The sequence below is a fragment of the Drosophila virilis genome, chromosome 2 (genome assembly GCF_030788295.1).
Source record: "Drosophila virilis strain 15010-1051.87 chromosome 2, Dvir_AGI_RSII-ME, whole genome shotgun sequence".
NCBI classification, from domain to species: domain Eukaryota; kingdom Metazoa; phylum Arthropoda; class Insecta; order Diptera; family Drosophilidae; genus Drosophila; species Drosophila virilis.
In genome coordinates, this window is record NC_091544.1 from 13,262,143 (window position 1) to 13,276,398 (window position 14,256).

The 14,256-nt window shown below is 47.3% G+C and overlaps 1 protein-coding gene across 1 annotated transcript in view; it reads right to left on the reverse strand.

Annotated features, from left to right (window-relative positions):
* Nucleotides 1–761: 761 nt before the first annotated feature.
* spg (dedicator of cytokinesis spg) overlaps nucleotides 762–14,256 on the reverse strand; it is a 30,662-nt gene continuing 17,167 nt past the window's right edge. The window contains exons 4-13 of the mRNA XM_032433709.2: nucleotides 9,186–9,306; nucleotides 8,879–9,116; nucleotides 7,082–8,821; nucleotides 6,192–7,012; nucleotides 6,021–6,130; nucleotides 5,860–5,877; nucleotides 4,944–5,150; nucleotides 4,710–4,884; nucleotides 4,241–4,462; nucleotides 762–4,174 (exon numbers count right to left, since the gene is read on the reverse strand). Of these exons, the coding sequence (XP_032289600.1) occupies nucleotides 2,225–4,174; nucleotides 4,241–4,462; nucleotides 4,710–4,884; nucleotides 4,944–5,150; nucleotides 5,860–5,877; nucleotides 6,021–6,130; nucleotides 6,192–7,012; nucleotides 7,082–8,821; nucleotides 8,879–9,116; nucleotides 9,186–9,306 (5,602 nt within the window). The 3' untranslated portion in view covers nucleotides 762–2,224. The remainder of the gene's footprint in view (nucleotides 4,175–4,240; nucleotides 4,463–4,709; nucleotides 4,885–4,943; nucleotides 5,151–5,859; nucleotides 5,878–6,020; nucleotides 6,131–6,191; nucleotides 7,013–7,081; nucleotides 8,822–8,878; nucleotides 9,117–9,185; nucleotides 9,307–14,256) is intronic.

Sequence of the window (14,256 nt, forward strand, 5' to 3'; positions counted from 1 at the left end):
CGGGGAGATATGACGCTTCGAAACGACATAGCTCCGCCGCTCTAGAATTGACGGGGAGATATGACGCTTCGAAACGACATAGCTCCGCCGCTCTAGAATTGACGGGGAGATATGACGCTTCGAAACGACATAGCCTCCTCCGCTCTAGATTTGACGCGGAGATATGACGCTTCGAAACGACATAGCTCCGCCGCTCTAGATTTGACGGGGAGATATGACGTTTCGAAACGACATAACCTTCGCCGCTCTAGAATTGACGGGGAGATGTGACGCTTCGAAACGACATAGCCTCCTCCGCTCTAGAATTGACGCGATGTGACGCTTCGAAATGACATAGCTCCGCCGCTGTGGATTTGACGGGGAGATATGACGCTTCGAAACGACATAGCTCCGCCGCTCTGGATTTGACGGGCAGATATGACGCTTCGAAACGACATAGCTCCGCTGCTCTGGATTTGACGGGGAGATATGACGCTTCGAAACGACATAGCCTCCTCCGCTCTAGATTTGACGCGGAGATATGACGCTTCGAAACGACATAGCTCCGCCGCTCTAGATTTGACGGGGAGATATGACGTTTCGAAACGACATAACCTTCGCCGCTCTAGAATTGACGGGGAGATATGACGCTTCGAAACGACATAGCTCCGCCGCTCTAGAATTGACGGAGAGATATGACGCTTCGAAACGACATAGCTCCGCCGCTGTTTATTTGACGGGGAGATGTGACGTTTCGAAACGTCTGCGCGCTGAAAAATGTATTTATGTGTAAATGATTGATATTTTATTGATTTCTAGTAAATTCATAATTTTTTGTTATACTCTATATGCGCGCTTGAACGAATATATAGGGTAGATGTATGTATATAGGTATGTATATCAAAAGATTTCATTGTTGTTGACTAGCATGCTTTTCAGCTATGAAAATTGTTGAATTTGTTATTTTCTTTAGTTGCCTTTATAAATATGAGTACATGCGCTGATATATCTTACGTTAATAGAGGGACTTTATGCTTATATATTTAGAAAATGTACAAAATTGGAAAACGCATGTTGATTGTTTATACATATATATGTATTATATATCTTTTCGCTAAATATGTATAATTGTGTGTGTGTGTTTTTTTTTAATTGTTAAAGTAAAAACTGCATTGCACATTTCGTCGGTGTGTGTAAATTTTGCTTGACCATTTTGATTAGCGTTTAATATTTTGGTTTAGAGTTTTGATTTCCCATATGCGATATATGTATATAGATATATTTATAGAAATTTGATCTTTATTTGCTTAGATCTAGAAACTGTTGTAGCTTATATTTAGTTTAATTATTTTATTGCTGCGGCTTAGTAACTTTAGCGACAATTCCCCCTTTTCTGGATATACAATTTATAACATAATCTTAACTGAAATAAATGTAATAAAAATGTTTAATTAAATTATAAATTTCGAGTAGCAACCTATTTTTACAACTTGCGCTTTGGATTTGCAGCGAACATTTGGCACCAAGCATGTAATTAAAATTAAAATTTAAATTAATAATGATTAATGATTAATGTATATTAATATCGACACAATACTTGTTATCATATAAGAAACTAATCCTCACTCTTTGCGGGTAACTCTGTTGGATTTCATTCAAGTCAGCGTGGCTCGTAGACGCAGTCCGTCTGGGCGTGGGCATGGGCTGATGGCACCTGCTGTTGCTGCTGCTGCTGCTGCTGCTGATAATGATGATGATGATGCTGATGATGTTGATGCTGGCAGCTGTGCTGCTGCTCCAATTGGTAGCCATAGGTGTGCCGCTCCAGCGTGGAGTTTGCATGTGCCTGCACCGAAAAGCTGAGACCACAGGAGCAGTGCTCAATGTGCGGCAGCGGCGCAGTCGCCGGCATGGCATGCACCTGGGCCTGCTCCGTAATAATTGTGGGCGTCGGTGATGGCGATGACAGGCAATCCTGGCAGTAGTGCGCTGACGGTCCAGGCGTTGGAGCATGCACGTGACTGTGTGTCGCATGGAAATGATTGTACAAAGCTGACGTATTTGGTGGCGGTGGTGGTGGTGCTGGCGGTGGTGTTGGTGGTGTCAACGATTCTGTGGAGCCGCTAGAGTCGCTGCTCTCGGTGGCCGTCTCCGTGGCCGTGCTGTCCGAGGTCGATGTGGACGAGGATGGTTTGTGTGGTTGATGCGGCTGATCGGGTGGATGATGGCAGCGACATATTGTAACTCAAAAAGTGCCGCCATCGTGTGGATGACTGGCTGCAGCTGTGGCCGCCTCCACAGCCGTGGACGCCGGCGCAGCGAGCAGGCTACCTGCCAGGCCATTGCCATTGGGCAACTGATGCTCCGGCGAGCCGACGCTGACGCCGACGCCAACGCCAACGCTGTCGCCATTCTGCTGTAGCTGATTGTTGTGTAGATGATTGTGATTGTTTATGGAATGATTGAGCGATGGATGTGTATTGGGTGAGTGTGCCTCGTCGCTGGTTAGGCCAACGCCGCCTACTCCGTTCGCTGCGACGCCCAGAGATTTGGGCGGTATGGGAGGCGGCGGCACGGGTATATCCTCAACATCAAACGAGCTGGTGGAACTGTCCCGTTGCGTTATATTCATGGAGGACGCATGCATATGCACCTCCAGACTGCCATTGGAGCTGATGCGACAGTGCTCACGATGATGCACGGTGCTCATCGAAATGCTGGATGACTCCTCGCTCAGATTATTTAGCTGATTGAGCTCACGCGAACTGGTGGTGGAGATGCCCGAGTCACGAAAATCGTTGGGAGCAAAGCAAACGTTCAAATGGTTGCCGGCCTCCTGCAGATTATGAGGCAGCGAGTGCGGCTGCTGATCCGCTTCGGGATCATCGAAGCTAATGTCGACCACGGAATACTTTTGGCCGTGCTGCTGCTGCTGGGCCGAGTGCCGGCGCGCCGCGGCATCTGCCATGCCACCGCCAAAATCGTTGAAGATCAAAGGATTTGAGGCACGTTTGTCCGGCGTAATGCCACGCGGCGGCAACGGCGGTGCACTGGGTGAGCTGTTAGCTGGCTGACGCTTGGGCGGCACCTCCGGACTGTCCATGGCGCCGTTGCTAGTTGTCACAAAGTTCTGTGAACGCGGCCGATTCGGCACGGGCGGCGCATCGCCTTGCTCAGCGAGTGGCAGCTGTATGCTGAGGCTCTCTTTGCTGAGCGTCTGATAGGAATTCATTGTTTCCACCGGGCGCAACGTATCGCCGGGTCGCGTATATATCTCATCCAGCTCATACACATAATTGGCATTCGGCTGGCCACCGGCCAGCTGCTGGGCAGCTGAACGCTGCTCCGTGGGCAGCGGCGGCAGTGGTGTATTCACAATGCTCTCCGAGGGCTGACGCTTGAGCCGACCCATTCCGGAGAGGCTCTGTTTCAGCTGAGAGAAACGTTCCAGCAGGCGGTTGTGCAGCGGTTGTACGCCGGCGGGCGCCAGTTGTCCGTGCAGCTCCAGTGCCTGCTCCAGAATTTGTATCTGCTCCAGTATTAGAATCTTGAGCCGCTGCACGTTGGCCTGCTGGCCAGCGCCTTGCGGCGACTTGAGAAACTGCTCCGAGAAGAATGCCTCCTGATATTTACTGATGCCGCCCATGACGTTGGCATCGATTGTGCCCTGCAGCCGCATCGAAAAGGGATTGATATTGCGTTTGGGATCGCGCTTGTACTGTACAATCAGATCAGCCAGCTCCTTGCCCGCATTGTTGATTATCTCGCAGGCATATTCCACTGGCGTTAGCTCCTGCACGGACTTCTGCTTGACCTCGAACCAGCGCAAAATGCCAGGCAATGCACTGGCAATGTCCAGCGTGGTGCGCTCAATCCACAGTGACTTGAACTCGTTATCCTTGTCAATGGGTCCCTTGTACATGGGTCGATCGTAGATAAAGCGCGTCACATCGTTCACCTCATAGAAACGGGCTATCTTCTCCGGCACGGGCACCATCGCTGTCTTGAGAGCCTGCGCATCGCCCACCGGCCGCACATTGCTGATCTGTATATACTGCTCGGGTGCATTCAGTATAGAAGCCTCCGGCGGACTATTGTTGGCCAGTATCTGCGCGCTGGGAAACTCCGTTTGCAGGCGCTGCGTAAAGGCGCCAATGCGCTCGTATTCCAAGCCGCGGTAGACGAACTGTTTGTTCTGTGAAAGTTTTTTGGCGGCGGCTCAATAATAACGAACTGTTAACCAAACAGACTAAATGCTTACCCGCACAAAGAGCGGCAGGCCCATGCCATAGAAACCAACGCGAAAGTATTCCGGCTCCGGACGCAGCTGCGTCAATATATTCTGAAAGAACTTGGCCTCCAGAATGAGGATGTCGCTCAGCTTGTTGTAGTCAAAGCGGCGCGTCTCATAAAGCTGTGCCAGCTCCTTGCACAATGGTATGCCCTTCTCCCAGCATTTGCCCTTGTCAAAGTATTTGAGTATCTGCAAGAGGCAAAGGGATTATGTACACGTTTCTAATCAAAACTTCCCCACCGAATCTCTAACTTCTATTTTTATCAGAGGGAAGGTTTGATTCTTCACAAACATTTTGGAAAATTAGCTTAAGGGCGATTTGAATTCCGATTGAATTTTTAACAAAATAATTCAAGTAACCGATTTCCGCCAATTTTCCACACTTTTGGGTGGGATTTTCCAAGCCACAAGCCATGCCCAACTACTTGTCACTTACCTCGTGATACAGCCGCTCCTTGCGCTGCCACTCCGGCTGCCCGCTGTTATCAAAAGGCGCAAAGCTTTGGGTTTCACGATCCCAGCTCAGCATGGAGGCATATAGCTTGAGGGTATAGCCCGCCTCCGTGTAGTTCTCCGCCTGCAGATGCAGATTGTGCAGCTTGTAGATGTATCTGTTGGTGGCATATTTGATTATGATTGCTATTGATTGACTTGGACTGAGTGAACGTACCTAAGATACATTTCCTTGCGGTTGATTTCGTTTTTGTAAAAGTTGAGTAGATTGACGGTGCAGGTCATGCGTTTGTCCCGGTTCTCCTCGCCCTGCATTACGCTGCGATAGTCCAGGAGTCGTTCCAATAAGCGTGTGACGGAGGCTATGAAGGCAGTGCCCGCATCCTTCCAATTCGGATTTTCCGTTTGCACCTTCTCCAGCAAACTGGTTGGTCGGAAAAATAGATAATTATGTTAAAAATGTTTCCAATTGGCAGTTTTGTGTTTTTGATATTATTAAAGGAACTTAAAGTGAGTTAAAATTGATATCTTCGCATTGCCGAAGACTAGATACCCTTGCAGACATATTTTGAAACCCAAATACAACCGTTTCCGCCAATTTTCCACAGTTGCGTGTGGAATTAGCGAAAATGCGCAATCACGTATTCCCTAAGTTATTATGCAGTGCTTTGAAAATAAACTTGAACTTATGAATTCGCGGAAAATGTTGAGTTCTATAAAGAATGTAGTTTTTGGCTGGTTTTCTACAGAGTAGCTATATCATATGTAATATGATTTTTGGAAAAGTATTGCAAACATTTTAATACTTCTACTTTGTAAATACACTATTGATTTCACGGGATCGCAAAAGATTTAGAAGCAAAACAGTAAGCTAGATTAGTATATTACGTAGAAACAGACAGATGGATCGGATAGTTTACACTGATTCAAAACATATATGTATTTGCCTGAAGGGTTTGAGTATTTCTTCTTCAAAGCATGACACAAATTTATAATTATTTCTACAAGGTTATAAAAAGGAATACAAAAAAAGAAAATCAAGATTTAATTTAGGCATAGGCGTCATATAGTATTTCTATGTTTAACAAAAGGAGTATCTACGACAAAGGCAAATAAATGCGAGTTGAACTTACACCAAGCTGAGATGTTCCCTTTTTATATGGATGGCGATTGCAATGAGTGATTGAGGTGAGACATTTATACAGACATATATTTATATATATATATATACATATTGGAACAAACATTAACGAGTAGATATATACATATATGGTATATGGCTGGGAGTACTTACATGGTGCTAAAGAGCTCGCGGTACTCATCGTCGCCCTTGTTCTCGCTTATCAGCAGATCCAGTTTGTCGATGAGCTCGCTCTCCACCAGACGAAAGGAGCCTCGTGCAGCCTGGAGGATTAGAGGAAGGATTAGATTTCAGAAAGAGGGAACGTAGGAGCCACACACTTACCTGTTCGCACTGCATCATGTCATAGAAGACCGATAGGGTGGCTTTACGCAGCGCTGGCTCGGGCACGAGGGTAACCTCCAGAAATGGGCCCACCATTGAGGGTATGAAGTGTAGTTTCTGCTCACCTAGCTGCGACCACATGCTGAGTATCTGAAAGCCCATCAGGACGCGCATATCGCCGTGTGAGTGCAAGATCTTTAGACGCTTCGGCTCCCTGTACTGTTCCAGCTGCAGCGAGGGCTGGGTTAAAAATGTGACCGCCAGGCTGAAGTAGCTCCACCAGAGCTGTGAGTCAAAAGCCTGTGGTCCGAGGAAACGATAGACCAGCGGCTTGGCAAACTCCTCGAGCGACTTGCGCAGCACATCGTTTGCGGCGAGCTTCATGATCAGCCAGTCGGTGGGAAAGACGAGCCAATCCTGGGTGAGCAGCTCCTCATAGACCAGCAGCGATTTGCTTAGAAAATCCTTCAGATCGCGCGGATCCTTGTTGGGCGTTAGCTCGTCCCAGTAGCGTTTGTAGTGCGTCTCGTCCAGCAGCTGCAGCAGACCCAACAGGCAGGCCACCAGCTGTGGCAGATTCGGATTGGAGCCCTCCATTATGATGCTAATGGTGCGTATCAGTATGCCCAGAATGTTCTTGCACAGCGAGTCCAGATCATGCTGCAGCGTATTGGTCACCTTGTCGCGCTGCTCGCGTTGCAGCTCATACAGCTGGGTGAGAATCTCCGAGAGAATTTCGGCGCAGAGACGCAGTTCATCGCGTCGGCTGAGATGCATGCGCAGGTGCTTGCAGGCAACCGACAGGACAACGGTGCGGGAATCTGAAAAAGGTAAAAGGATTCGGTGAGCTCTTCTAGTCAGAGCCAGAACACAAGCAACGCAAAACTCACCATCCTCATGGAAGAGCTCGCCCGAAACTAGATCCTTGACAGCCTGCAGCTTGGCCTGTATGAGCCGTATGGGTGCACCGCGCGGTATGGCATCCAGCATATTGCGCGCCAGCATGCCCAGCTCGGGTGCGGGCAGCGTATCCTTAAGCTGTTCGAGCACAACGCCCGTCGAGGCCAGCAGCGCCTCCTGGGTGGGTATGATGACATCGTACGACGGCACCGCCAACATCCCGTTCAGCGCCGTGAACAGCGAGTGCAGATCTCGCCTGAAGGAGTCCTCGTACTGACCACCAGTGGCGCGTGCGAACAAACGACGCGATTGAATCAATAACTTGAATATATACTCCAGCGAGCCGAAGCACTTTTGAAAGGGATCCGGATGCTCGGCCTTGGTCATAAAGACGGCCATATGCTCGACGGAGGTGATGAGACCCTTGTAGACCAGCGCCGCGGCAAAATGATTCTCGATATATTCATTCATGACGGGCCGAAAATGTTGGAATTTGTTGCTCTGCAGCAGGCTAAAGATGCTTACGAGCACATGGAAGACCAGGCCCGAGTGCTGTGTGCTGTTGCCCTCCTCGTTGGAGAACATGGCAAAGAGCGCATCGAGCACATCTTGCAGAAATTTGACCAGCTCCTCATCGTTCAGCCGCAGCACGCCGGTCAGCGAGTCCTGTATGGTGTCGGGATGTGCGCGCCACTGCAGCAGCGACAACAGATCCGCATTCTGCGTCAATTTGGTGGAGCAGAGCAGTGAGCGCAGCACAAAGACTTCCTTGGAGCTGCGACTAAAACAGCCACCGCAATCCAGCTTGGCCTGCGCATCTCTGGGGCGGCACTGCAGCCGCAAGTAACTGGCCGCCTGCAGCTTGGCCGGATCCTCGCACTTGTACACGTACAGCTCGTGCAGGCCGTCACCCAATGTGGCGCCGCTGGTGTCCATGAGGCGAGCAAAGCTGAATGCAAACAATTTGGGCTCCGATTTCTCACGCGTCGAACAATGCCGGAACTCGAAGCGCACATGGGCGGTGGCAAACTTATCGATGGGCACGCTCAGGCGCAGCATCTCATTCCAGCTGGGCGCGTTCTGATGATACAATATCATCGAGCGGTATTGCGGCAGTGCATCCATGCCGGAGGCGCCCCACAAACAGTCCCCGAGCACATTGCCCGCCACATCCAGCACCACAACGGTGACCAGTATATTTTTGCCCGTATTCTTGCCGCCGCGCTCGAATTCGGCGCGTTCCAGCGTGAGGAAGAGATCGTTGCGCACATCGCCCGGCATGATGACATCGGGAAAGCCCATTTTCCGTGTAATTGTGGTGCCCTGAAAAAGCAGCGGCTGCTCCTGCCGCGCCTGCCCCAAGCCGCCGTGCAGCAGTTTCAGTGAGACGACAATGCCCTGGGTGCTCTGATTGCCCGGCTGTATGGGTGAATATTTGCCGCTGGATTTCTTGATAATCAGTTCAGGCAGCACATGGAAATCCTTCTCCTCGCTCTGGTATAGCTTAAAGCTATACTCGCGCTCCTCCGTGGACTGCTGCTCCAGGTTGCTGTCAAACTGGCAGATGTCCGCCAGGGAGAGCACGCCCACACCGAAAGGCCGACGATAGGTGGGTCCAGTCAGGCAGGAGCTGTTCTTTTCAGTCTTCTTTATGGAATCTGATTGTATTATTTTGCCCACACGCATAACGACGGCCACCAAATGCAGTTCCTCGTTGAGATCAGCGGCGCCTGCAAAAGACACAGAGTTAGATGAGCTGCAACTGGTTGTAGTTGGGCAACATTTACCCAGATCTGTAAAGACGCTGCAATTGCTGTGCAGCTTCTCAATGTAATTGGAGAAACCATCTTTGGAGATCTTGACGAGAAAACGCTCGGATACCGGTCGCATGCGATTGCCATCGTACAAAAAGAAGTAAACCTCCGCATCATCGCCGCCAATCCGATGTCCAAAATCTCGCATGCAAAAGTACAAATGATGGCTGAGTATCTTGCGCTGGGTCTTCCTTCGCAGCGTGCCGCGGCTCTGCGAGAAAGTGGATGGTAGTTAGGCATTAAATCTAAGTGCTGCCCGATTGTGCCCTTAGGTACTTACCGATGAGGCCTTGGCATTATCCGCGCTGCTCACATGCACATTGTAGAGCTTCACTATGCCAATGCCATGCGGATCAACGGCCAATGGACCCACGCGCGGCACCAGATCGAGACCCAGTTTGCTGCAACCGATTCAAGATTAAAGATCAAAGATCAATCAAAAAATGGGTGAGCATATTGTCGCTGACAAACGATAGGTGAGGCGACAATATAATCAAATGGGAACAGCTAAAATAACTTTGCCACTTAGTCACGTTCCGAGCTGCTTGATATGTAATCTGAAAATGAATCCACAGTGGGCGGGGAGCAAGCAGTCGCTGGGGGAGAGCACCGCATGCAAACCAGCTGCGTTTATTTGGGCAACTATCGGAGCTTAAATGACTTTGACGCATTCATTATTAATTGCCGCAGTGGAGCCGAGTGGTATGCCAACGACTTTAATTCAATTTGGTCAGTCAGCGCCATACGGCTCCACTGGGTATCATAAATCAAAGAGTGTTCCCAAAAATAATATCTTAGAACGCTGCAGTCGGGTGCAACCCGCTGCCCAATACTTGCTCCAGTCGGCAGTCGAATTGACTAGCAGATACCCTATGTCTATTCGAAGTTCAAATCTTTTCCTAGGCATATGTGCTTCCTCTTTCCTCTGCCAGGCTATATGAATGAGCAATGCACTCTCGGGAAACTTGGGTGTTTATAGTCTTATCTATATCGGATCTACTTCAGATCTACTCGGACAGTCAAACGAACGGACGGACGCTTTACGCTTGGATAGGCGGAGGGATAGCAAGATGAGTATTGCCCAAAGCCGATATACTCTTTACACTTGGTTAATGGGTATCATAAAACGAGAGGCACATTAAAATGAATAACAAAAGGTGTGCTGCAAAGATAGCTAAAAACTCGCCGGAGTGAGGCTAATTTTGTTCACACTAGGTGATTTCGAGAGTTACGCTTGATCAGAGTTTGGCAGTTTTGTGAGAAAACATATAAATACTGGAGAATATCTATGAGATACAATGAGCATATTGGAAGATGCCTTCGTTGGCAGCATTGAAGGTTTGCTTACATCTATTCTTATAGGCCCCACGATTCTAGATCAAACAAATTATGAGCTTAAATAAGTATTTATTGAAATTGTAGATCCCAATCGAAAAAAAGCTATTCAAAAATCCAATGCTGCGGAAGGATACTATTGAAAGGATATTGAGAACTCTCAGAAAATTGAGGTAATTCTTTGTATTATCCAAGTAAAGATAATATAATAATGATAATGATAATAATGATAATGACAGTATGATAAATACATAAAAATCAATTTAAATCTGGAATATTTCTAAAGTTTGTAATATATAGATAATATATATTATTATTTTGAGTGTATGCAATGTTAATTTTGTCATCACCTTCCAATCTAAAAGGTCAACTGGGTCATTTCTGAAATGCTTCAATTTCATCATAATTCAAAGATCTGCACATTTCGAATACATTTCGTACAAAAAGAATATGTCAAGCTAGAATTAAGATTGTCATCTTAATAACAACAGCTCCGCTAGCCTTATAAATTAGGTTCTAACGTGTTAACAGCTTCCAGTTTCAGTTTCAGGCTAAAAAAAAAAAAAAAAAACCAAAAAATAGAAGGAAAAACAAAAAACCGAGAGATATTTAGATTGTGATGATCGGCGTTAACGTTAAAGTTAAAGTTCTCTCGCATTGCCATTGGATCCGCATGATATGACGCATAAATTTGGCTTACAAAGTAGCTGCCCGTCTTGCGGCCAACCCGATTCGACCGGGCCAGCCAACGAGGCACATACACATTCACCAGCAACAGGCACAGGCACAGGTAATGGGTTCACGGCATTCCGGTGGCGCATACGCGACTTAACCTGCCAGCCACAGCCACAGCAGCAGCAGCAGCAGCGGCAGCAACAGCAGCGAGAGCCCATCCAACGTCATCAGCAATATGTTGCCGACGTCGTCGACGATGTTGCTACCTCGGCTACGCTTGAGTTTTCTACCTGGCTTACGCAGCGAGCGAGACGGCGGAGCGAGAGAGATGGCAAGTGAGCGAGCGTGTCTAGGCGAGTCTTCCAACGCGTTGGCCAGAGCAGCTCAAGAAGCCGTTTTTTTTTTGTTAACGAGGCCTAAACGACTTTGTCGTTGTTGTTGTTCTTCTGCTGCTCGAGAGCGGGAGAGTGTGCGAGAGCGCCAGAGTGGTGGCCAGCGCGAGAGAGTTACCAGTGCTTAAGAGTGAAAAAAAAACAATGTGGTTTCCATTTTGGAACTGGAACCGGCCAAGAGCAACGCGCTCTTTGCCATAGCTGTGTGTGCGTGTGTGTGAGTGTGCATATGTGTGCGTTGAGCCACCTCTGTTACGCCTTAAACTGGGCAACTGGCAACTGGGTAGCTGTGTGCAGTTGACGTGAGCAAAAGAAATGCCTTGCGCCTCAAAATGTATCTCATGGATACCAAAATATGAGAGGAGCAAAATGCGAGACGCGCGCGCGCGTGCGCAGTTGCGCCCGAGCTGCCCCGAGCTGCCACCGAATGCTGAACGAACGAGCGATACATACGGTAGCCAAACGCGTAATGAACCCTTTAAATTGTTTTTAATTAAGTCCCGCAACGCAGCTCAACAGGTGAACAAGCAAAAGTATCTAAAACAAAAAGATGCTTGGCCTGTGTGTGTGTGTGTGTGCGTGTAAATGCGTGATTTATAATTTTTATCTTAATAAATTCACAAATTTGTTGTTTAATTAGGCGTCATGCGGCGTAGAGAACCAATTTCAATTTAAAGTGTTGAAAATTCTATTGAAGATATGATACGAAAGCAGATACAGCTCGAAGCTGTAGAAGCAACAGGCAAGGCGTTGCAAAGGCGATACAGAGAGAGAAAAAAATTAATTATTTACACATCGATAAGCAGCAGCAGCGCTGTCAACCACAAGCAGCAACAACAACGACAACAACAAGGGCAACACGTTGTTGGGCATTGTATCTGCATCTACAGGTCGCAGCAGTAACAGATACATTTTTATCACAATCACACATGCCATATATCTCGTATTTAATGTCTTTATAAAAGGTGTGTAGCTGTGAGATACATTTTCAAGCAGCTATAGAAACCAGCACAGGCAACTTGTGGCAGGCAACGGGCAACAGCCGCAGACAATAAACAAACAACAAGCGATCGGACCAGGACATGCAACAGCAGCCATTACGAAATGCCATTTCATTATGGCAGAGTCCAAAACGACCAAAGCCAACCCGAAATGGCTGAGTCATCTGACCAACAAGTTGCCGCAACAGCAGCAGCTCCAGCAAAGGGGTTAACCAAAAGGTGGAGCAGGCGTTGGGCATTTACGCCTGGCAACAAGTTGGTCGCCTGTTTTGCTCTAGCCGGCTCCACTAGTTCTCGGCATGCAAATTGCACTAGATGTGCGTGTGCGTGTGTGTGTATGGTGTGTGCGTGTTGGTGTGTGCGCCGCTGCAACAATCGACAGCCCAGCGACACACTTTAACTCTGGAGAGCGCAACGTACGCACAGACGCACTTGGTCCGCCGCACTTGAGCAGGCACGTAGGCAACACAGTCTAGGCAACTTGGCTCGAAACATGAATGCTCTTCAAAATAATGACTAAGGTATTAAAAACAGTTTATTTCTGGGCTTAACATGCCTATAAGATCTTCAGATCTTAGTAAGATCATTAGCAAGAAAGCACGCAAAGCTGAAATACATATATCCTTGAAGACCTACAGCTCATAGGAGCCGCCTAGTAAAACCAATTAATGCCGATTTTTGTCCTGATAAGTTGAAATACAGAAAAGTTGCTTATTATCATAATTTGCATGATATTATCATGACAAAACTCTAGTATACTCTACCAGGATATGTCGAGTAAAAAGTATTTTGATATTTTCCTAGTTTTCTCTAAGGCTCAAAAAATGTATAATAGATGCATACAAATTAATTAGATGCATAAAAATAAAAATAAAAGATGATATAAATCGTTTGTGTGTTGAGTTGAAAGTAAAATTTTGACATTCAAAGATAGGAATGAAGAGTTAATGCGGCTTTCGAGCGGAAGAGGTCAGGACCAGAAAGGAATGCAGCTCTCTTTGAGAGCTTCGATGTTTTAATGCTTCTGTGAAAGATCTAAGCCATGTAATTGGATTTATGCTCTTAAATATTAACAATATCAGTATACAGCATATTTGGAAAATATTACCATAATATTTAAAGAGCACTGAAGAGTCCTTCAACTGAGACATTCAAAAGCTTTGTTTTTTTTAATGGCCATAGAAAAAACAATTTTTTGAGTTTTGATTTAGATAGAAATCGAATCTAATGTCTGGTTACAGATGATAAAGCTAGATTAAGTTCAGTTTAACTTTAAGTAAGACAATTTTATGAGTTGTTTAAGCTGTGCTAATCGTGTCGCAAAGGGTATTCAATGGCTTAACAAACCCAAACTGAGGCGACTGTTCACTTATTTCGGCTAACGTTGCGTTCAGACAATGTGCTTTAGCCGCGGCCAGAACCAAAACCAGGCCCAGATCCAAGCCAGAACCGATAGAGTTGTACACAGCGCTGTGGCAGTGGGCGCAGTCGCGGCAGCAGGTTTCTTATGAAGCAATAAATTTTGGATCGGCTGTTGCTGACAATGTGGAGCGAGGCAAGATAACTTTCGATCCAGATATATGTATATGCATATGAATGTATGTAGGTATGTTGTCATGGTCGGGGGTTAAGCAAGTAAGTAAATCAACGCTGAATGCCATTTGCCTGCTCTAATGCCGGGCTAAATAAATAAGCGATGCAAGCGCTCTACCTGGAGGTGGTGGCCGATACTGCGCCCAGGTAACCAGGCCGTGCAAATGCAATCTGAGCGTTATTTCCAAGACATGAGCCGGAACCAGTCGGCGATTGCGATCAAGCAACTGGTTCCCAGAGATATAGAGAGAGAGAGAGAGCGACGAGAGAGAGAGAGCCACCAGAGCCAGAGAGTGCAAGAGAGGGGGTGTATCTGAGCTCTAGAGAGACCGCGCGTATCTGTGTGTGTAGCTGC